The sequence below is a fragment of the Anolis carolinensis genome, unplaced genomic scaffold (genome assembly GCF_035594765.1).
Source record: "Anolis carolinensis isolate JA03-04 unplaced genomic scaffold, rAnoCar3.1.pri scaffold_7, whole genome shotgun sequence".
NCBI classification, from domain to species: Eukaryota; Metazoa; Chordata; class Lepidosauria; order Squamata; family Dactyloidae; genus Anolis; species Anolis carolinensis.
The window spans coordinates 36,770,349-36,793,355 of NW_026943818.1; the positions used below are offsets into that span (position 1 = coordinate 36,770,349).

General features: G+C 42.1%; 1 protein-coding gene across 3 annotated transcripts in view; it reads right to left on the minus strand.

Moving 5' to 3' along the window:
* The window catches only part of kdm4b (lysine demethylase 4B), a 210,919-nt gene extending 188,293 nt beyond the window's left edge, over positions 1–22,626 (minus strand). For 2 of the 3 annotated variants that reach the window (XM_008122219.3, XM_016998043.2), the window contains exons 1-3: positions 10,532–10,697; positions 3,570–3,745; positions 2,147–2,261 (exon numbers count right to left, since the gene is read on the minus strand). In XM_008122219.3, the coding sequence (XP_008120426.1) occupies positions 2,147–2,261; positions 3,570–3,745; positions 10,532–10,672 (432 nt within the window). In that variant the 5' untranslated portion in view covers positions 10,673–10,697. Of the gene's footprint in view, positions 1–2,146; positions 2,262–3,569; positions 3,746–10,531; positions 10,698–22,603 lie in introns of those variants that run through there. The other variant, XM_016998044.2, reaches the window with a different exon arrangement.
* Positions 22,627–23,007: the final 381 nt, after the last annotated feature.

Here is a 23,007-nt window from a genome sequence, read left to right on the forward strand (position 1 = left end):
TCCAACGTTCTGGATTATCCAACACATTTTTGTAGTCAATGTTTTCAATATATCATGATATTTTGGTGCTAAATTCGTAAATACAGTAATTACAACATAACATTACTGCGTATTGAACTACTTTTTCTGTCAAATTTGTTGTATAACATGATGTTTTGGTGCTTAATTTGTAAAATCATAACCTAATTTGATGTTTAATAGACTTTTCCTTAATCCCTCCTTATTATCCAACATATTCGCTTATCCAACGTTCTGCCGGCCCGTTTATGTTGGATAAGTGAGACTCTATTGTATATAAAATGGTAATGAAATTTCGGCCTAGGACAAAACAACAAAACTACACATCCCAGAAACACTAAACTTGGTAGCACAACCCCTCATCCATGCCTTTACGTTTATACAACAAAAAGAAAAAATAAAGTCCTAATTAGAGGGAGAGGAATCATTGTTTTTATCCAATTGCTGCCAATTAGCAGGTTAAGCTCTGCCCACTTGGTCTCCTAGAAACCCACTCAGCCCAGGTGACAGGCAGAGTTAGGCCTAGAATCATAGAATCATATAATAGTAAAGAGACCTCATGGGCCATCCAGTCCAACCCCCTGCCAAGAAGCCTCACTTAGGCCTCTTCCCCACTGCCTATAAAATACAGATTATCTGATTTGACCTGGATTATATGGCAGTGTAGACTCAAGGCCCTTCCACACAGCTATATTACCCATTTATAATCTTGTATTATCTGCTTTGAACTGGATTATCTTAACTCCAAACTGTCATATAATCCACTTCAGTGTGCATTTTATACAGCTGTGTAGAAGGGGCCTCATATAATCCAGTTCTGAGCAGATAATATAGGATTATAAATATACAGTAGAGTCTCACTTATCCAACATAAACACCCCGGCAGAATGTTGGATAAGCGAATATGTTGGATAATAAGGGATTCAAGAAAAGTCTATTGAATGTCAAATTACACTATGATTTTACAAATTAAGCACCAAAACATCTTGTTATACAACAAATTTGACAGAAAAAGTAGTTCAATACGCAGTAATGCTATGTAGTAATTAACGTATTTACAAATTTACCACTAAAATATCATGATATATTGAAAAAATTGACTACAAAAATGTGTTGAATAATCCAGAACGTTGGATAAGCGAGTGTTGGATAAGTAAGACTCTACTGTATATACATTATTTATTATTTATTTATTTATTTACTACATTTATATCCCGCCCTTCTCGCCCCGAAGGGGACTCAGAGCAGCTTACACATTAAATTTACATACAATATTATATTATTACCATAGTACAATACTTGCAATAAATTATTATATTGTACTATATCAATATATTGTAATATTATTAGTAATATTACATATAAAATATAATATATAATGGTGCTAATCCATGAAATATGTAGTATTTGAAGGGCATATCCTGACATTGATATTTGCAGCATTTTAATGTTTTAATGATTTATATAGGGTTTTAATGGCATGTTTTATATTATGGCATGTTTTATATTATATTTGATGGTCTGGCTTTTGTGTATTTATTTGTTTGTCTTGCATGCGAAAGACCTATGGTCTAAGCATTAAATAAATTTGAAATTTGGAATATTACATATAAAATATAATATATAATTAATATTATTGTATTATTAGTAATATATCATATTACTATTTAATAATAATATAAAATTAAATAATAATTAATTAATGTTCTTTATTATTGTAAGTTGAGTTAGTCATGGGAGTTCTGTGTGCCAAGTTTGGACCAGGTCCGTCATCAGTGAAGGTCAGTCTTTCTGGTTGTGGGTGAACTACAACTCCCAGAAAGGAAGGTCAGTTCCCCCCAACCCCTCCAGTAATCAAATTTCGCCATATCAGGTATGTGTGCCAAGTTTGGTCCAGATCCATCAGTGTTTGGGTTCACAAGGCAGTGAGTTCCACTGTTTGGTAGCCCTTCTTACAGCCAGAAAGTTCTTCCTTTCTCTTTTACTGTCATTTGAACCCATGGCTACATTGAGCCCTAGTCTCCAGGGAAGCAAAAAACATGCTTCCCCTTCTTTTGTAACCTTTCTAATATTTAAACACGGCAATCAAAATCTGAGAAGTCTTCAACCTCATATCACTGTCACTTACAGCATCATACAAGGAACCGCTGATATCTGCCCCATAAATAGGAGACACGAAAGTCAGATTCTTCCAGTATTTGCGTTCCAGGTCATCAAAATCTTGATGTCGAGGGGTGCAGTACCTGACAAGAAAGGGGAAGAGAAAAAGAATGGTATGTTTATTTATTTATTTACCGTATATACTCGAGTAGAAGCTGACCCGAATATAAGCTGAGGTACCTAATTTTACCACAAAAAACTGGGAAAACATTATAAGCCGAGAGTGTTGAATTTCAGAAATAAAAACATGATACCAATTAATTACATTAATTTAATTAGAGGGAGAGGAATAATTGTTTTTTTTTGTAAATATTTTTTATTATTATAATAATAATGTGAATCACATCGACCATTACACACCGTGAAGGGGGATCACATGGGGGAAAGAAAGAAAAAAATATATACAGGAGGATAGGAGAAATCTATTAATCGAAACCCTACATCAGGAAATAAAAGTAAAAAGATAAAGAGGACAGAAGCAGAAAACAGAAAGCAAAAAATAAAAAATCAGAACATCACTTAAATACTAACAGTTATCACATATAATTAAAATTGACTTCCATCAGATGTGTATTGTTATGTATCATATTCATTTGGTATAAACTATACCCTTATATTTCCTCTTCTATTTGTTTGTTGTATTATTTTTCTCTCTTTTAATGTTTATTCCGGGGCAGTTGTGTAGTCTTTTATCATTGGCTATTGTATCCTTATATTATCACTTTACAGTTCTCCGTTCTTAAATAGTTTGTAACTAATTCCCAATCTGTTTGTTTTTTGGGTTTGCCTTGAGTGTTCGATAATAAGTATGTTAATTTGTCTGCACTCATAATTTCCAAAATTTTAATAAACCAGTTTTTTATATCCGGACTGTTTTTTTCCCTCCATCCCTTAGCATATGTTATTCTTGCTGCTGTTATCAGATAATTAAATAAGATTTCTTTATTTTTTTTTCCTCTATGTTGTCATACATACCCAGGAGGAGCAACTTGGGGTCTAAACTAATCTTAATTTGAGGGAATAATTGTTTTTATCCAATTGCTGCCAGTTAGAAGGCTAAGCTCCACCCACTTGGTCTCCTAGCAACCCACTCAGCCCAGGGGACAGGCAGAGTTAAGGCCTCCCTTAGGCCTCTTCCACACTGCCTATAAAATACAGATTATCTGATTTTAACTGGATTATATGGCAGTGTAGACTCAAGGCCCTTCCACACAGCTATATAACCCATTTATAATGGACTTGATGTAAGGTAAAACTTTTACCCTTTACCTTAACTACCACCAATTCCTCAATACTTTGTTTCCCATACCACCATACTTCGCCACAGCAACGCGTGGCCGGGCACAGCTAGTATATTCTAAAACCACACCATAATCCTAACAAGTGCATACTTCTCGCTGTTGGCCAAGCGACGATACTCCCCGACGAGCATGGGTTTCTTCTGAATATTGTACTGAGTGAAGAGGCCCGACTGCCCCGTCACGACTTGCTGAATGGGGGCAGGAATAACCATCTTGTCAATATCGTCATAGGTCTTCCGTGGCAACCACTCCTTTGGAGGAATCACCTGTAAGACAGAGAGAGAAAAGGTGAAAGGAAGAAGGCAAGTCAAGATCTCATCAAAATTCAAAGGCACCAACACACAAACGCACTTCATTCTATACCTCACAACCTCTGAGGATGCCTGCCATAGATTTGGGCGAAACGTCAGGAGAGAATACTTCTGGAACATGGCCATACAGCCCGGAAAACATACAACAACCCTGTGATCCCGGCCATGAAAGCCTTTGACAACACAGTCTTATCTTAAATTTGAGCTTTATGTAAATATTCAAAAACATTTAACCTACTGATGCCTCAATTAACGTAATTTTATTGGTATCTATTTTTATTTCTGAAATTTACCACCCTAGGCTTATACTGGAGTCAATGTTTTCCCAGTTTTTTTGTGGTAAAATTAGGTGCCTCGGCTTATATTCGGGTCGGCTTATACTCGAGTATATACGGGTACAATTATAATAATGTATTATTATTATATTATTTATTCATATTTATTTATTTGCTACATTTATATGCTGCCCTTCTCACCCCGAAGGGGACTCAGAGCGGCTTACAAATTAAATTTACATACAATAATATATTATTAGCATAGTACAATACTGGTAATAAATTACTATATTGTACTGTATCAATATATTGTAATATTATTAATAATATTACATGTAAAATATAATATATTATTATATTGTATTATTATTATATCGTATTAAAATATAATATGAATATTATATGTATATACAATATGTTGTAATTATTATATATTATTGTACATTATACAGTAGAGTCTCACTTATCCAACATAAACGGGCCAGCAGAATGTTGGATAAGCAAATAATAAGGAGGCACTAAGGAAAAGCCTATTAAACATCAAATTAGGTTATGATTTTACAAATTAAACACCAAAACATGTTATACAACAAATTTCACAGAAAAAGTAGTTCAATACGCAGTAATGCTATGTAGTAATTTCTGTATTTATGAATTTAGCACCAAAATATCACGATGTATTGAAAACATTGACTACAAAAATGCGTTGGATAATCCAGAACATTGGATAAGCGAGTGTTGGATAAGTGAGACTCTACTGTAATTACTACATAGCATTACTGCACATGGAACTACTTTTTCTGTCAAATTTGTTGTATAACATGATGTTTTGGTGCTTAATTTGTATAATCATTACCTAATTTGATGTTTAATTGGCTTTTCCTGAATCCCTTCTTATTATCCATCATATTCACTTATCCTGCCGACCTGTTTATGTTGGATAAGTGAGACTCTACTGTATATTGATAATCTTATATTATCTGCTTAGAATTGGATTATATGAGGCCCCTTCTTCACAGCTGTATAAAATGCACACTGAAGTGGATTATATGGTAGTGTGGAGTTAAGATAATCCAGTGCAAAGCAAATAATATAAGATTATAAATGGGTTATATAGCTGTGTGGAGGGCCCTTGAGTCTACACTGCCATATAATCCAGTGCAAATTAGATAATTTGTGGAAGAGGCCTAAGTGAGGCCTAAGTCTGCCTGTCCCCTAACTGAACCCTGGCTGTACCTTGGCTGAGTTGGTTGCTAGGAGACCAAGTGGGCAGAGATTAGCCCTCTAAACTGGCAGCAATTGGATAAAAACAATTATTGCTCTCCCTCTAATTAGGACTTTATTTTTCTTTTCTTTTTGTTGTATCAACCTAGAGGCGTGGATGATGGGTTGTGTTGTCAAATTTCGAGGTTGGGGGGCCTGTAGTTTTGTTGTTTTGTCCGGTGCCCTGATTCCATCTGACTCTTTTATAAACTTACAGAGTTTGGACTGGATGGCCCATGAGGTCTCTTCCAACTCTACTATTCTATGATTCTATATTGTATTACATTATAATATTACCAATATTATATGTATATACAATATATTATCTTATTAGTATAGCATAATATTAGTATTATTATATTGTTATATTGACATAGGAGACATGGTGGAATGATGTCTTCCTGGCCTGGAAGAAGACATAAAATTGCTATTTTTTGGATTAAAAGAATTACTGGATTTTGGGAACTGGTTGGCTTCCAGGAAGCAACGCAGTATCTGAGCATTCTCTCAAAAAATCATGAAGCAGCCTGATTTGTGCTGGCTTTCCTAAGACAGTTTTAGCTCACTTTCCTTCCATGAGTCCTTGCCAACACATCCCCAGTACATTCTACCGCAAGAGCAGCGTCTGTTCAAACTGCACACTGAACAACTTCTTCTGCAACGAACACAGAGAGGCATTTCTGACTTGAAAGGAGGAAACAAGCTTTCTTGAATCTGCAGCAGATGCTACCTGGGGAGCGCTGGCAAGTGGCTAATACTGACAGTGCAACACAACAAACAGGGGAGAAAGCAAGCCATCTGTTTCACAGTAATCAAAGGAGCCATGTGGAGTCCAGCTCTCTGGATTCATTCCAGGGAAATCCTAGGAAACTGAGCAATAGCGCTGAAATCCGCAAATCAAGATTAAAGACACCTGGCCAGGCAGCATTCGAGAATCAGACCAATAGATTAAAAAGGCACCAAGCCATAAAAATGACCATGCTGACTCAAGTCTAATGAGCCATCGAATTTAATGCGGACCTCAATTTTCAAAACCCTGAAATTAAAAAAAAAAAAACCTCCAAATACAATGCGGCAAAAAGTGTGTTGTCTAAGGCTTTCATGGCTGGGATCACAGGATTATTGTGTGTTTTTCGGGCAGTATGGTCATGTTCCAGAAGTATTCTCTCCTGACGTTTCGCCCACATCTATGGCAGGCATCCTCAGAGGTTGTGAGTTATGGAGAAACTACGCAAGGAAGGTTTATATATATCTGTGGAAAGTCCAAAGTGGAGGGAAGAACTCTTGTCTGTTGGAGGCCAGTGTGAATGTTGCAATTAATCATTTAAAAACCCCAAAATCAGAACAGTCAATAAGGAGCAGCACTCTGAAAATAGAAACATTCCAGACAGGAATCAATAAGGGGCAGCTAATGACTCTGAACAAAGGATTCCCCCAGGCCAGGATGTGAGGCTGGGAAGGCCATTTAACGCTAACAAAAGTGATTAATTCGTGATTAATAAAGGTGATTCTCAAGTTGTTATCTATATCTATAAAAGGAGATCTATATCTATAAAAGAAGAATGGCATCGCTCCACCGGGTAAAACAACAAAACTAAAGGCCCCCCAACCTCAAAATTTGACAACAGAACCCATCATCCACGTCTCTAGGTTCATACAACAAAACTAGACATCCCCAACCTCCATGGGGCCTAAAAAAACCCAAAAACTGGAATTCTCCCTCAATTACTTTCACTTTCTCCTTCTCTTCCCCTCAATTTACCCCTCAATCATAATAACAACCAAAACAACAATAACAATAAACAGCTTCACAGGCAAGAAGCAGCCAGGCACTGAACCTGCGAGGCCATTCAGTGCTAATCAAGCTCACCAATGCCAACATTGGCACTTGCCCTCCAAACAGACAATATAATACAGTCTCACTTATCCAAGCTTCACTTACCTAATATTTATTAATACATAACATTACTCTATCTCATATGTAATAATTAACTGTGGTCAATTAAGAAAACAGAACAATAGCAACAACACTCAGAAGACAGGGCAATTCCAGACAGGAAACAATCACACCCAGATAACACCTCCCAAAAAAGGATTCCCTCAACCAGGAAACACCCAGGCCTCAAACCTGCAAGGCCATTCAGTGCTAATCAAGGTAACTAATTGCAACATTCATACTTGCTACACTCAGACTATTCATTACTATTCCACCTCCCAACCAACCATTCCACAAAGTAGAAAGCGGACAGGCTTCCAACCACTCCTCTTCAACCTGCTCAACCAAGATTTCCCCTACATCAAAAACCCTCACTTTTGCACCTGCCTCCTTTACTGTTGATATACGGTATATACTCAAAGATAAGCCGAGTTTTTCAGCCCTTATTTATGAGCTGAAAAAGCCTCTCCCGGCTTATAATCCGGCAGCAGAGCCTGGAGGCCGCTGCTTGCAATATATGATATATTTATCTCTCATCTTACCCTCCCTTATCAGTGTTTTCTTTTCCAAAGCCTCCCTAGCTCTTAACCAAGGGAATGTTTTGAAAAGAGAAAGAAGCCCTTGCAAGTCAAGAAGAAGAATATAATATATATGTTTCCCTGAACCATTTGTTAACCTCTGCTACAGATATATAGGCATTTCCCCCTGCAAGCCTTTGCAATTCCTATGTATCTTTATATTTGTATCTATCTATCAACCTATCTATCTATATACATTAATTTTATATATGAATTTCCCCCTCATGTTTGCAAGTCTTTGCAAATCCTATAAACATATAGATATCTAGAGATTTCAATGTACCTGTATATCTGTATCTATGTGTGTACATTATTTTATATATGAATTTTCGCCTCACATGTTTGCAAGTCTACAAATCCTATACAGATACAATTATCTATATATAGAGACATGTCTAGATAGATATATATGAATATAGATATGTAGAAAAAGGTAAAGGTTTTCCCCTGATGTTAAGTCCAGTCGTGACCGACTCTGGGGGTTGGTGCTCATCTCCATTTCTAAGCTGAAGAGCCGGCGTTGTCAGTAGACACCTCCAAGATCATGTGGCCGGCATGACTGCATGGAGCGCTGTTACCTTCCCGCCGGAGCGGTACCTATTGATCTACTCACATTTGCATGTTTTCGAACTGCTAGGTTGACAGGAGCTGGGGCTAACAGCGGACGCTCATTCCGCTCCCGGGATTTGAACCTGGGACCTTTCAGTCTGCAAGTTCAGCAGCTCAGGGCTTTAACACACTGCGCCACCATCAGGACTTGCAACTATTGTAGGGGAAATGCACACACACATATAGAGATTTCTAGATAGATATAAACATAAATATATAGGGCTTGCAAATATTCCTGGAGGGAAATGCACATATATAGAGAGAGGATTTGCAAAGGTTTCAGGGGGGAATGCATATGTGAAATTAGTATATATAATTATAGATCTATAGCTAGCTCTGCATTGTTTATGTAGGCATTGAATGTTTGCCTGTTACTATGTTGGAAGCTGGCCTGAGTCCCCAGGGGAAGACAGGGCAGGGTACAAATGAAGTTTTGATGATGATGATGATGATGATATTGTTAATACCAATTTTTTTTTGTTGACCCTACTTTTTCCACTTATAGAGCTAGTTTACTGTTTTCTTTGAAATACGGCAAATATTGAAAAACCTTTAACCTACTGATGCCTCAATATAATTTCATTGGGATCTATTTTCATTTTGAAATTTAACATTAGCTGCTGCATTTTCCACCCTTGGCTTATACTCGAGTCAATAAGTTTCCCCAGTTTTTTGTGGTAAAATTAGGTGCCTCGGGGTTTGGCTTATACTCGAGTATATACGGTAGTTAGAATAATGTCTGTCTAAGGAATCAGGCAGAATAAACTTGATTTGCACACTCCACTAGACAAAGGAACATAGCCTGGAAAGCTTTCATCAATACCAAATTCCCCTGTGAAACTGTAACGAAGACCAGTAATTGACTTGCCTAAATGAGGACCTTGTCCCTCATCACTTAACACTAACTTCTTCTTCAGTGAGCAGTCCCCTGTGTGCGTGCTCATATGCATTACCTGTGCGCCAGATTGTGGCATATATAAGTTTCAATAATGAAGCGGCAAGACACAGTCATGATAATACTGTCCCAGTTAATGTGCCCTCGCAGGCTTATGTTCGAAAAACCAAACACACACACACATTTTATCTATATACTAGCTGTGCCCGGCCACGTGTTGCTGTGGCAAAGTATGAGGCCCCTTCTACACAGCTGGATAAAATGCACACTGAAGTGGATTATATGGCAGTGTGGAGTCAAGATAATCCAGTTCAAAGCAGATAATATAAGATTATAAATGGGTAATATAGCCGTGTGGAAGGGCCTCGAGTCTACACTACCATATAATCCAGTTAAAATCTGATAATCTGTATTTTATAGGCAGTGTGGAAGAGGCCTAAGTGAGGCCTAACTCTGCCTGTCCCCTGGGCTGAGTGGGTTGCTAGGAGACCAAGTGGGCGGAGCTTAGCCTTCTAACTGGCAGCAACTGGATAAAAACAAGTATTCATCTCCCTCTAATTAGGACTTTATTTTTCTTTTCTTTTTGTTGTATGAACGTAGAGGCCTGGATGAGGGGTTGTGCTGCCAAGTTTAGTGTTTCTGGGATGTGTAGTTTTGTTGTTTTGTCCTAGGCCGAAATTTCATTACCCTTTTATATATCTATATCCACTCAGCCCAGGGGACAGGCAGAGTTAGGCCTCACTTAGGCCTCTTCCACACTGCCTATAAAATACAGATTATCAGATTTGAACCGGATTATATGGCAGTGTAGACTCAAGGTCCTTCCTCACAGCTATATAACCCATTTATAATGGACCTAATGTAAGATAAAACCTTTACCCTTTACCTTAACTACCACCAATTCCTCAATACTTTATTTCCCATACCATCATACTTCGCCACAGCAATGCGTGGCCGGGCACAGCTAGTCATGTTATATAGGAGCAAACGTAGGAACTTCAGACTTTCATCCTCAATTATTAAAATTTTTCCTTGCTAGCAGTATCAAGTGAGCCAAGGACAAACTAGAGATTAAAGCCAAAGAGAGACGGAATCACTTGAGGCTTGACCCCAGTTGTCATTTCCTTTGAGAAATCATTGCTGGCTACCTTCCAATCCAACCAGTGAGACCCAAACCAAACTCACCTTTGCCAGTCCAGCTCTGTGAGCTCCCTGGGATTCGATATAAGCAATATATTTCCCAAAATCACGGAATTCCTCGAGCGTCGGGCGGAAAGTCATAATTTTACAGCTGGGGTTCTGTGGACTTGGGTTTTCAGACCCCATCTTGCTGGCCTTTTTAGAACGTGGCCTGTAAAAAAAAAACACACACACACATCAAGAAAAGAGAAAGTAAATAATGAGTTGATCAAGAATACCATGTGCCTTTCCATTTTTTTATGACCTAAGAAGAAAACTTATTTTCATGTATGATTTTGAACCGTTCTGGTGTAACGTCCTTAGATTCAACAAGGAACAAAATCTTGCAAAGAAAAAAAATACAGTAGAATCTCACTTATCCAACATTCGCTTATCCAACGTTCTGGATTACCCACGCAGTCTGCCTTTTAGTTGTCAGTGTTTTTGTAGTCAATCTTTTGAATACATTGTGATGTTTTGGTGCTAAATTCGTAATTACAGTAATTACTACATAACATTGCGGTGTATTGAATTGCTTTTTCTGTCAAATTTATTGTAAAACATTATGTTTTGGTGCTTAATTTATAAAATCATAATGTAATTTGATGTCTAATAGGCTTTTCCTTAATCCCTCATTATCCAACATATTTGCTTATCCAACATTCTAATGGCCTTATGTTGGATAAGTGAGACTCTACTGTTACATCTTGGTTGGAAACAACTTTTAAAATGTGTCCAAGAACATCACTGAATTAGTTACAGATATAACACTATGTAACAAGATTTGAAAAAAAAATTGGGTTCCTGGTTTGAAAATGTTATTTCCTGTTTAATTGTGCAGTATTTACTTTGAAAGTACAGTAGAGTCTCACTTATCCAACATTTGCTTATCTAAGGTTCTGGATTATCCAACGCATTTTTGTAGTCAATGTTTTCAATACATCGTGATATTTTGGTGCTAAATTCGTAAATAAAGTAATTACTACGTAGCATTACTGCATATTGAACTAACTTTTCTGTCAAATTTGTTGTATAACATGATGTTTTGGTGCTTAATTTGTAAAATCATAACCTAATTTGATGTTTAATAGGCTTCTCCTTAATCTCTCCTTATTTTCCAACATATTCGCTTATCCAACATTCTGCCGGCCCTTTTATGTTGGATAAGTGAGACTCTACTGTACTTGTTATACTCCAGAAACAACGTTTTTTCTTCGTGTACTCTGTGAATGCACACTAATGGAGAAGCTGCGCCTGCGCAGGTTCCGACGGAAACTCTTCCAAGCTGAAGTTCAAATTTTGGCGGTAACCACGCCCCCCTTCCCAAGGGGCATATAAGGCAGCCCCAGGCGCCCGCTCTCCAGTTCCTTTTTTTCCGCCGCAAGGTTCACTTCGGACTCTTCGCATGTCTACTACTCGTTTCAAGCGTTGCACGCAGTGTGCTGCTAAAATTCCTGACTCGGACGGCCACGCCAAGTGCCTCTTCTGTCTTGGCGAGGCTCATGTGGTCAGTACCTGCCGTTTTTGCCTAGCTCTCACGGCTCAGGCCAGAAAGAACAGAGCCGCTAGGCTTAGAGCGGCGCTCTACGAAAAATCTCTCGCGCCAGAACCGACTCCGTCGACGTCGGGTACGTCGGCGTCCTCAGCTTTGAGAGCTATGTCGGCACCACCAACTAAGCCTCCGGCAGCCAAGGCTTCCTCGGTCTCGTCCAGAGCGTCCAAGACCTCCAGGGTCGCTAAACCGGTCAAACCACCGTGTACTGTGACGACGGCGACCGTGTCGACCCGCTCCGGAAAGGTGGGACCTTCCTCGACGTCGAGCTCTCTGGCTTCGGTGACCTCGATCCGCTCTCGTATCGGTTCCCCTCCGTCCTCCTCTGCTATCAAAATAGCCTTTAAAAGGGCTCACGAGGAATCTCGTCGAGCGCAATCCGACTCAGCTGTGGTTCCTCCCACACCTGGCAAGTCCTTGAGGGTTGCATCCAAGCAACCGCCGGCGAAGAAACGGCTAACTCAGCGCTCCTCCTCCTCGGCCTCCTCAAAGAAAGACCCGCCATCTTCCTCGACAACTTCCTCGAGAAGGTCTTCTCCTATTGTACCAGCCCAGAGGCCTAGAGATGTTTCTCAGTCTCCATTGCACCCCCTGTCTGATGGGGAGCTGCAGGACTCACCCCACCACTCTACCCAAACGGTGGTTAGGGTGCCGGTGCCGGAGCCCCTTGCGCCGCCTCGCTCGTCGCGCCAACAGCTCTTCCCTCCCACCTCGACACCGGAGCGTGGCAGACAAACGGCTCGCCTGGCTCGGGCAGCCCAGGCCTCAGCCTCTAAGGACATTCGGCCTCCGGCCCTCTCTTCCCGCGAGGCCTTGCCTCCTCCCGAGACTGTGCTGTCTTCTCCCCCTCAGTCCCCCCAAGGGGCTGAGGAGGAAGATGTTGATGTCGACCGTCCAGACTCTGTCCTCTCGGCCTCGGTGGTCTCTCTCGGTCTCGACCTCTCTCCTCCCCACGACGCGTATGAGGCGGACCCGCCTTCTCCTACTGACAATGTTCGTGCTTTCGCTGAGCAAATGGTCAGGATGGCCGACGCCCTGGGTTTGGAGATCAAGCAAACCTCCAAAGCAGTGTCTGACCCAGTCTTCAAAAGGGTGCAGGCCCAAGCTCCGCCGGCCACGCTACTCCCCTTTCTGCCTTATCTGTTGGACGTTATCCAGGCCTCCTGGAAAAACCCTTCCTCCATTCCTCCGACCTCGAAGAGGATCGAGACTTGGTACCGTACCGACGATGATACCCTGGAGTGGCTCAAACACCATCCCGACCCTAACTCCCTGGTCGTTAAGGCCTCTCAATCCTCAGGTCGTCAGTCGAATACTCCGGCCGACAGAGAAGGGAAGCGCTTCGACGCCGTGGGTCGAAAACTTTATTCCGGAGCCCTTTTGCTTTGCCGCATGGCGAATTATGGAGCCTGCATGGGTGCCTACCAACAAATTATCTGGGAGAAGGCGCAGCCCTTCTTCGCTAAGATGTCGGACGAAGACCGCTCCGTCCTCACTACCCTCCAACAGGAGGCAGACTCGCTCGCTCACCACCAAATACAAATGGCGAAGCATACAGGTGATACTGCGGGTAAAATGATTGCCCACGCGATTTCCATTCGCCGCCACGCCTGGCTGAGGTCTTCGGGTCTCTCCTCATCTTCCAGACAGGTCATTGAGGACCTTCCCTTTGACGCGCTCGGACTGTTTCACGCCGGTACCGATGACAAACTCAAGTCTAATCATGACTTTAAAATTCTTGCGTCTAAATGTGGCGACCAACCTCAACCTCAGCGCACTCGCTGGTTCCCGCACCGTTCCCGCCGTTTCCCGCCGCAATCTTTCAGACACCATTCTTTCAGGCGGCCTTCGGGCTCGAACAATCAAGCCCATCACCAACCTCGCCGGGGACCTCATCCGCAAAAGCAACGCGGTCGATCCACCCCTGCTCCTCCGCAGCCTAATCGGCGTACCTGACGCCAACTCCTGCCAAAGCTCCTCGCCCGCTACCGTTGTAGAGCCCACGCTGCCTCGTCCCTTCGGTATCTTTGCAGACCGACTAGCCCCTTTCTACAATCAATGGGACTCTATTACTTCAGATGCGTGGGTTCTCCGCATTGTCCAAGACGGCTACGCCTTAGAGTTCATGGACCTCCCTCCTACAGGTCACGTTCTCCACTCAAACCCTTCCCCAGAGATACTGGCCGAAGTCGAAGCGCTACTGGCCAAAGGCGCTATCCGTCCCTCCCCTCCCGAACTGGACCCTCTAAGTTTCTTCTCCAGATACTTTACAGTCCCGAAAAGAGGAGGCGGGCTACGCCCGATTCTGGACTTAAGGGCACTCAATATATTCATTCGCCCCTCCAAATTCAGGATGGTCTCTATTGCCTCTATCCTCCCGATGCTGCAGCGGGGAGACTACTTTGCCTCCATAGACTTACGAGACGCCTACTTCCACGTGGCGATACGAGAGGCGCACAGACGGTTCCTATGCTTCAAAGTTCTCGACCAAACCTACCAGTTTACCGTTTTGCCCTTCGGTCTCGTCACGGCCCCGAGGGTCTTCACCAAGGTTGTCGCCGCCGTAGCGGCTCACCTCAGGCTACATGGCATCACGGTCTTTCCTTATCTGGACGACTGGCTTCTCGTCGGACCCGACCCGGTTCTTCTCCAAAATCACGTCTCTTTCACGCTGCGTCTTCTAAAATCTCTCGGCCTCCAACTCAATTCCGAGAAGTCAAATCTCTCCCCGTCAACCCGAATCCGGTTCATCGGGGCCCTCTTCGACTCCGTCGCAGAGACTGTGTCACTTCCGTTCGACAGATTCCTGGCTCTCCGCCACCATATCGCCCTTTGTCGATCTGCCCGGAGGGTCAGAGCCCGTGTCATTCAGGTCCTTCTAGGCCACATGGCCTCCACGGTTCTCACGACCCCGTTTGCCAGGCTGCGCCTTCGGACCCTGCAAAGGTGGTTTATAGACACTTTCAAACCGTTCCACCACCACAACTCCAGATACCTGTCGGTACCGTCGTCCGTCCGCCAGTCTCTCTCATGGTGGATGTCTCACCAAAACGTGTGCAAGGGCCTTCCTTTCCATCCAGCCCCGCCATCGCTAACCATAACCACAGACTCCTCCACCTACGCTTGGGGAGCCCACATGAACGGTCTAACGGTTCAAAATCTTTGGTCCCCGTCAGAGAGGGCCAACCACATAAACTTCCTCGAACTTCTTGCCATTCTCAAAGCCCTAAAAGCATTCTCCCCCCTCATCCGCCACAAGTCCATCCTCATTCAATCGGACAATCTAGTAGCAGTATTCTACATCAACAAACAGGGTGGTACGGGTTCGAGGAAACTAATGCTCCTCTCCTCTCGTCTCTGGATTTGGTGCATAGCCCACGGCGTACAGATCTCTGCAATCCACCTACCGGGCGCCCAAAACGGCTTAGCGGATGCCCTCAGCAGGATGACTTCTTCCTCTCACGAATGGAAGCTCGATCCCGAGGTCCTCGACGGTCTGTTCCGCCTCTGGGGGCGCCCTACTCTGGATCTCTTCGCGTCTCCCCACAACGCCCAACTACCCCGCTACGGAGCGAGGCTCCCCCCGAACTCTTTCCCCGGCTGCCTAGGGGATGCCTTTCTTCTGGACTGGTCGGCGGAGATGCTTTATCTTTTTCCACCGATTCCCCTCATACCGAAAGTTCTCGAAAAACTTCTCTCGATCTCGGTCACGGCGATTCTCATAGCTCCGGCCTGGCCCCGCCAACCGTGGTATCCAGCCCTTCTTCGCCTCTCCAGAGGTTCGTTTCACCCTCTGCCTCTCTCGCCGCACCTTCTCTCACGGGAGGACGGCAAAATTCTTCACCCGGACCTTTCTTCCCTTCATCTCACTGCATGGAAGATTCTTACCTAGCCTCTCTTCCGCAGAATCTGCGAGACGTCCTGCGGGCAGCCCATAAGCCGTCTACTACCAAGGCTTATTCCTACAAACTCTCTCGCTTTCATGCCTTCCTTCGATCCCGTAACGTCGACACCTTCCCGACCTCGGTATCGGTGGTCCTCGACTTCCTCATGACTCTCGTCGAGAAGAAACTTTCTCTTGCCTCTATAAAAGCTTATCTCGCAGCTCTTTCCTGGTCCTTTCAGCGCCACGGCCAGCCATCTCTTTTTTCTCACCACCTGATCAAAACCTTTCTCCGGGGCTACAATAACATCTGCCCGCCGTCGCTACCACCTACGCCGGGCTGGAGCCTCGAACTTGTACTTTCTCAGCTGTCTTCTGCTCCCTTCGAACCGCTTGCCTCGACCGATCTACGCCTGCTCTCCTGGAAGTTGGCCTTTCTGGTGGCGATCACGTCGGCACGACGGCCATCCGAGCTCGCTGCCCTCAGAGTCGACGAGCCTTATCTTCGTTTCCACCATGACCGCGCTGTTCTTCGCCCGGACATTACCTTTCTTCCTAAGGTGGTGTCAGCCTTCCACCTCAACCAGGACATTGTCTTACCAGCTTTCTTCTCTAACCCCTCCTCTCCTCTCGAGCAAAAACTGCACCTTCTCGACGTTCGGAGAGCACTTCTTTTCTACAGGGATCGTACTAAGGACATTCGTAAGTCACAAAGACTCTTTGTCGCCTATGCCCAGGACAAGTTGGGTAATCCCATTTCTTCCCAAAGACTGTCCCACTGGATCGCTCAGGCCATTGAGTTGGCCTATGAACTAGCCAAGCGACCTCCCCCTCCTTCCATCCGCCCGAGGTCGACTAGGGGCCTCTCGGCGTCGACCGCCTTCCTTAGGGGTATTCCGCTTGACTCCATATGTAAAGCGGCTATCTGGTCAAACCCTCTCACGTTTGTCTCTCACTACAGGCTGGACAGTAAAGCCCTTAAAGACTCGGCCTTTGCAAGATCAGTACTCTCATCTTGCCTCTCCTGACTCTCAGACGTTTTTTCTCTTCATATTCACCCACAGGTGACTCTCTATACCTCTCCTTCAAGTTGGACGGGGTTTTTTCCCCATACCTGCCTCTAGGGATATGTGTTTTTTCCCATGATTGTATTGAGCAGTTGCTCTGTTGCTTTGTTCCGCCTCGTTGGCCCTGGCGGATATGCCAAAGACCAAGATGTGTTTGTCCCTCTCCCCCTGGGAGAGCGTTTATATGCACTACGCAATTGTGTATTTTTCTCTATCATGTTTATTGAAAAATTCCTTCCATGTTATGTTCTTCTTCTATGATGCTCATGTTGCATTGCACTGGTCCTTTCGGACAATTTATTGCACTGGTCCCTTGGGACGGTTGTTTTTTCTATGTCCTAATAAACATGTGTTTGGACATTCACTGATTGTCGAGTTTGCCTTGTCCCACCATCCGGGACCTTAGCGTGTTAGTCTCCATTAGTGTGCATTCACAGAGTACACGAAGAAAAAGGACAGGTTGCTCACCTGTAACCATGTTTCTTCGAGTGTACTCTGTGAATTCACACAAACCCGCCCTTCCTTCCCCTCTGGCAAACCTCTCCCTTTCTCGTTGCCTTGGCGGCGTAGGAACTGGAGAGCGGGCGCCTGGGGCTGCCTTATATGCCCCTTGGGAAGGGGGGCGTGGTTACCGCCAAAATTTGAACTTCAGCTTGGAAGAGTTTCCGTCGGAACCTGCGCAGGCGCAGCTTCTCCATTAGTGTGAATTCACAGAGTACACTCGAAGAAACATGGTTACAGGTGAGCAACCTGTCCTTTTGTGGCTGCCACAAACTATGTTGAATCAATGAGATATTAATTGAGAAACTATTGCAAAATGTGCTGCAGGATGTCCCTCCCACCAAAATAAAGTTTTTGTAGTTTAATGAACTTTTTCCCATGTTTTTAATGATAGAACCAATTAGGAAATGACATCTATGACCCCAAAAGAAAAATAATGTTACATAGCGTAAAGTAACTGAAACACTTGTTTAATTGTTGTACCTCTACAGGGATTACACTAACCTAAAGGTTACCACTAAGATACAGTAGAGTCTCACTTATCCAACACACTTATCCAACGTTCTGGATTATCCAATGCATTTTTGTAGACAATGTTTTCAATACATCATGATATTTTGGTGCTAAATTCGTAAATACAGTAATTACTACATAGCATTACTGCGTATTGAACTACTTTTTCTGAAAAAATTGTTGTTAAACATGATGTTTTAGTGCTTAATTTGTAAAATCATAACCTAATTTGATGCTTAATAGGCTTTTCTTTAATCCCGCCTTATTATCCAAGATATTTGCTTATCCAAGGTTCTGCCAGCCCGTTTAGCTTGGATAAAAGAGACTCTACTATATTATTATTATTATTATTATTATTATTATTATTATTATGACACAGCAAACAAGATAGACATTCTGGATTTCGTATCACAAAATCCCAAGTCGAACACTCCCCAAGCGTCTAGGACTGTGTGATGTATTTTTGGATGATGCGTGCAGATCCCAGTAGGGTGGCCTTCTGCAGTTGGCAGATCGTGATTTTGTCAATGTCTATTGTTTCCTATTATTATTATTATTATTATTATTATTATTATTATTATGTTTGTTTATACCAACTTTTTCTCTCCACAAGGAGACTCAAAGCAGCTAATGTAGACTGAACTGCACTGAACTGGATTACATGAGTCTATAATGCCAAATAATCCAGTTCACCCTCCGTTATACTGGCAGTGCAGACTCTGAAAGGGTTGGGTAAAGTGTGGTCCTGAGGCACAATGAGAGCTTTAATGCTATTTTCGTAGATGTTGCAGACGCCTTGGAATGCCCTTATTGGGTCAAAAAAGAGACTGAAGGGATGGCAATTAATCTTTAATTCAATCTCACTTCAACTATTCTTTATGACTCCATAGCAAGCTGGTTTCAGAGAAGGGAAAAGTTGCACATCACAAGGGCTGGACTTGACTCAGCACACAGAAGATGGTTTTGAAAGGCAGCAGATTACAGGAGCTGTCTTCATAGTCCTGTCAGCAGTTTATGATACTATAAATCGTCACCTTCTCCTGAGAAAAATGTATAATATCATAAAAGACTACCACCTAATTTTCTTCATAGGAAATCTGCTACAAAACAGGAGCTTTTTGTTGAGTTCCAGGATCAGAGAAGCAGACTGTGAAAACAGAAGAACGGCCTGCCTCAGGGGAGCGTGCTTGCTCCTTCAATGTTCAACATTTACACAAATGATCAGCCACTGCCAGAAAGGACAGAGAGTTTCATCTATGCCAATGATGGACAACCTTTTGCACTTGGTGTGTCAAAATTCACAAAAAAAACCTAGCATGACTTGGTGTGTCACTTCGAGAAAATAATAATAATAACAATAAAACTTTATTTATACCCCGCCACCATCTCCCCGTGGGGACTCGGGGCGGCTCACAATGTTACAAAACTAACAGCGCAAATACATTAAACAATATACACAGTTTAAAACACAAGAAGATGATAAAACAGAAGTTAAAACAAAGGTTTATACAACAGTAATAATATCAAACAACCACCAATGCAATTCCGTCAACTTCAAAGGTGGGGGGGGGGACTATAGCAGCAATATAAGATAAAACCAAAATTTCACAATATATATATAGTTTAAATAACAAAAATATATATAATTGTAATACATAACTGTATTTAATAAATCAAAAACTATTTACTACCATTATTTCCATGTACAACAATCTATGGTACCTCTTGCAGTTTCCACACTGATTTCTCTCTTGTAGTTTCAATGTAGTCATGAATAATGAATAATATAATAGTAATAATGTAATAATATGCTACAATAATAATAGAATAATATATAGTGCATAATTCCCATGGAGTAAACAACAAAACCACTGGACCAAATCACACCAAATTTGGCCACAAAAGACATAGCCATCCAATCAATCTGCATGCGGCAGTGTGTCAGCAAAAATGGCTAGGCGTGTCAGTGCTGACACACGTGTCATAGGTTGACCATCACTGATCTATGCTGACGATCGTGCCATCACCACCCAAGCTGAGAGCTTAGAAATGGTTGAACAGAAGCTCTCCAAATCTTTAAGTGCTCTTACTGCCTATTACAGGGAAAAACAGCTTATTCCTAATCCATCCAAAATGCAGATGTGTGCTTTCTATCTTAAAAACAGACAAGTATCTCAAGCTCTGAGGATGACCTGGAAAGGAATCCCACTGGAGCATTACAACACACCAAAATACCTGGGAGTTACTCTGAACTATGCTATGATTTATAAGAAGCACTGCTTGAATACCAAGCAAAACACGGGTGCTAGAAATAATATCATATGAAAGCTGACGTACACAACCTGAAGATCACAAGAAGTCAAGACATTTGCTCTTGTGCTTTGCTACTCTGCTGCTGAATATTAATTCCCAGGGTGGAATACATCTCACCACATTAAAACAATGGATGTGGCTCTTAATGAGACATGCCGCATTATCACAGGATGTCTATGCCGCTGGAGAAATTATACTGTTTAGCCAGCATTGCACCACCTGACATCCGTTGGTAAATATTGTGTTTCCCCAAAAAAAAGTTATATTAACTTTTGCTCCCGAAAATGTGCTAGGTCTTATTTTCAGGGGATGTCTTATTTTTCCACGAAGAAGAATTCACATTAATTGTTGAACAAAAAAATGAACATTTACTATATACTGTACAGTAGTTGTCATCACAAACCAGCATAACCAGACAACCTGTGAAATCCTATCAAGAATTTCTTGTTACTACCATTATTTCCATGTACATTCATCTATGGCAGGGGTCCCCAAACTACAGCCCGCGGGCCACATGTGGCCCATCGAAGCCATTTATCTGGCCCCCATGGCACAAAGGCAGAAGGGGTCTCTTCCAACCCTCTTTATTATTATTATTATTATTATTATTATTATTATTATTATTATTATTATTATTAACATTGAGGCTGGGAAGCTATCTGTCGGGGTGCTTTGCTTTTGCTTTTGGTGCACAAAGGCAGAAGGGGTAGGATAAATGGCCCAAGGGGTGTCTTCCAACCCTCTTTATTATTACGATTATGATTATGATTATTATTATTATTATTATTAACACTGAGGCTGGGAGGCTATCTGTCAGGGGTGTTTTACTTATGCTTTTGGTGCACAAAGGCCGAAGGGGGTTGGGCTAAATGGCCCAAGGGGTGTCTTCCAACACTTTATTATTATTATTATTATTATTGCTTGGCCAACTATGATCCAATGGTCTGAGGGATCATGAACTGGCCCCCAGTCTAAAGTTTGAGGACCCCTGATCTATGGTATATATATTTACCAATCCTGCATGCTCTGGTGTTGAGTTCAGCAGGCATGCTTCCAAACGAAAACTTTGCTAGATCTTATTTTCAGGGGAGGCCTTATATTTAGCAATTCAGCAAAACCTCTACTAGGTCTTATTTTCAGGGGATGTCTTATTTTCAGGGAAACAGGGTAGCAGCCAATAATAAAAGGACCAAGGCATTGACATCTCCGGCACATCCTCTGTTCAGATATAAGCCAGCACGCCAACGCCTTAAATCAAGAAATAGCTTTCAAAGATCTATAGAGATACTCGCAGGAACACCTAAGCAAGCAAGAGTCCAAAAGTGGCAGGCTAAAACCTGGAACCTCAATCAGTAGCTGAAACTAGATAAGAGACTCCTTTCTGGGCACACACTTGGAAGGCGCTGAACAGACTGAGCTCTGGCATCACGAGATGCAGTGCCAACCTTACAAAATGGGACTACGAAGTGGAATCCACGACATGCAAGTGCGAAGAAAAACAAACAACAGACAACTGAATACAATGCAGCCTGAGCACTGCCACATGAGCAATGGACCTTCTCACAGCAACATCAGAGGCACTCCAAATGGCCAGCTTCTTGCCAAGGAAATCTAGTATAATGCCAAGTTTTTAGCTTTGTTTGTTTTTAAATACATTATAACTATATCCTCAATTTGCTTCTGATGAAATAAAGAAAATAATCTCACTTCAACTATCTATAATTATTGCAAAGAAACAAGGGACAATGTTTGTAGTGTAAAATGCTATATATTTGAAATATCAACAGAGGGCAGCAGAGAACTTTAGAATCACTTCCTGCATCACAATGTAAGTCAGGTGTGCCCCAATCACACAATTTTCACAACAAAACATTGGGAGAAGTATTCAAAATCAGTTTTACATATGAAAAACTCTTTATCTTTTTACAACCCAAGAGAGTCAGGTATCTGAAGGAGGCAGGGAGGGAACCAGACAGTGAAAGGAAATACCTCTACCTCTAAATAGCCCTCTTAGTTTGGATCAGCAGGCAAATGAATGTTGTAGCACCTTTGAGACTAACACAGACAAAGAAGTCACATCTAATGAAGTAGACTTGAGTCTGGGAAAGCTTATGCTGCCAACTTCTTTCTCGCAGTTAAATAATCCCTATGGACAACTTAGAGGCAATTTCAGTTTCCAGCACTTCGTGTGCCAGAAAGTGAATTTTGAATCAATAAGAATAAAAAAAAGAAGCCAGCAAGAAGTGTACCTTTCAACAGGATCAGAGAACCTCTTCCCAGGCTCCACAGACAGAGCTAACTGCGAGAAATATTCAACTAATTCACCTAAGCTCATTACAACACTAAGTATAGAATCGCTGTGAAGAAGGGGAGGGGAAAAGTCAATGCTCACACTTCTCTTCCTCTGGTTATATATATATATGTGTGTGTGTGTGTGTGTGTGTGTGTGTAATGCACATTTTTCCCATGGAGTAAACAACAAAACCACTGTACCAAATCACACCAAATTTGCCCACAAAAGACATAGTCATCCAATCTATGTCTTTTAATCAAAAAACCTAGAAAAATAAAGTTCAAATAAAATAAAAACCCCAAGTGTTTTATCCTTTTTAATCTTTGTGTTCTTGTCATAATCATCATCATCATCATCTTT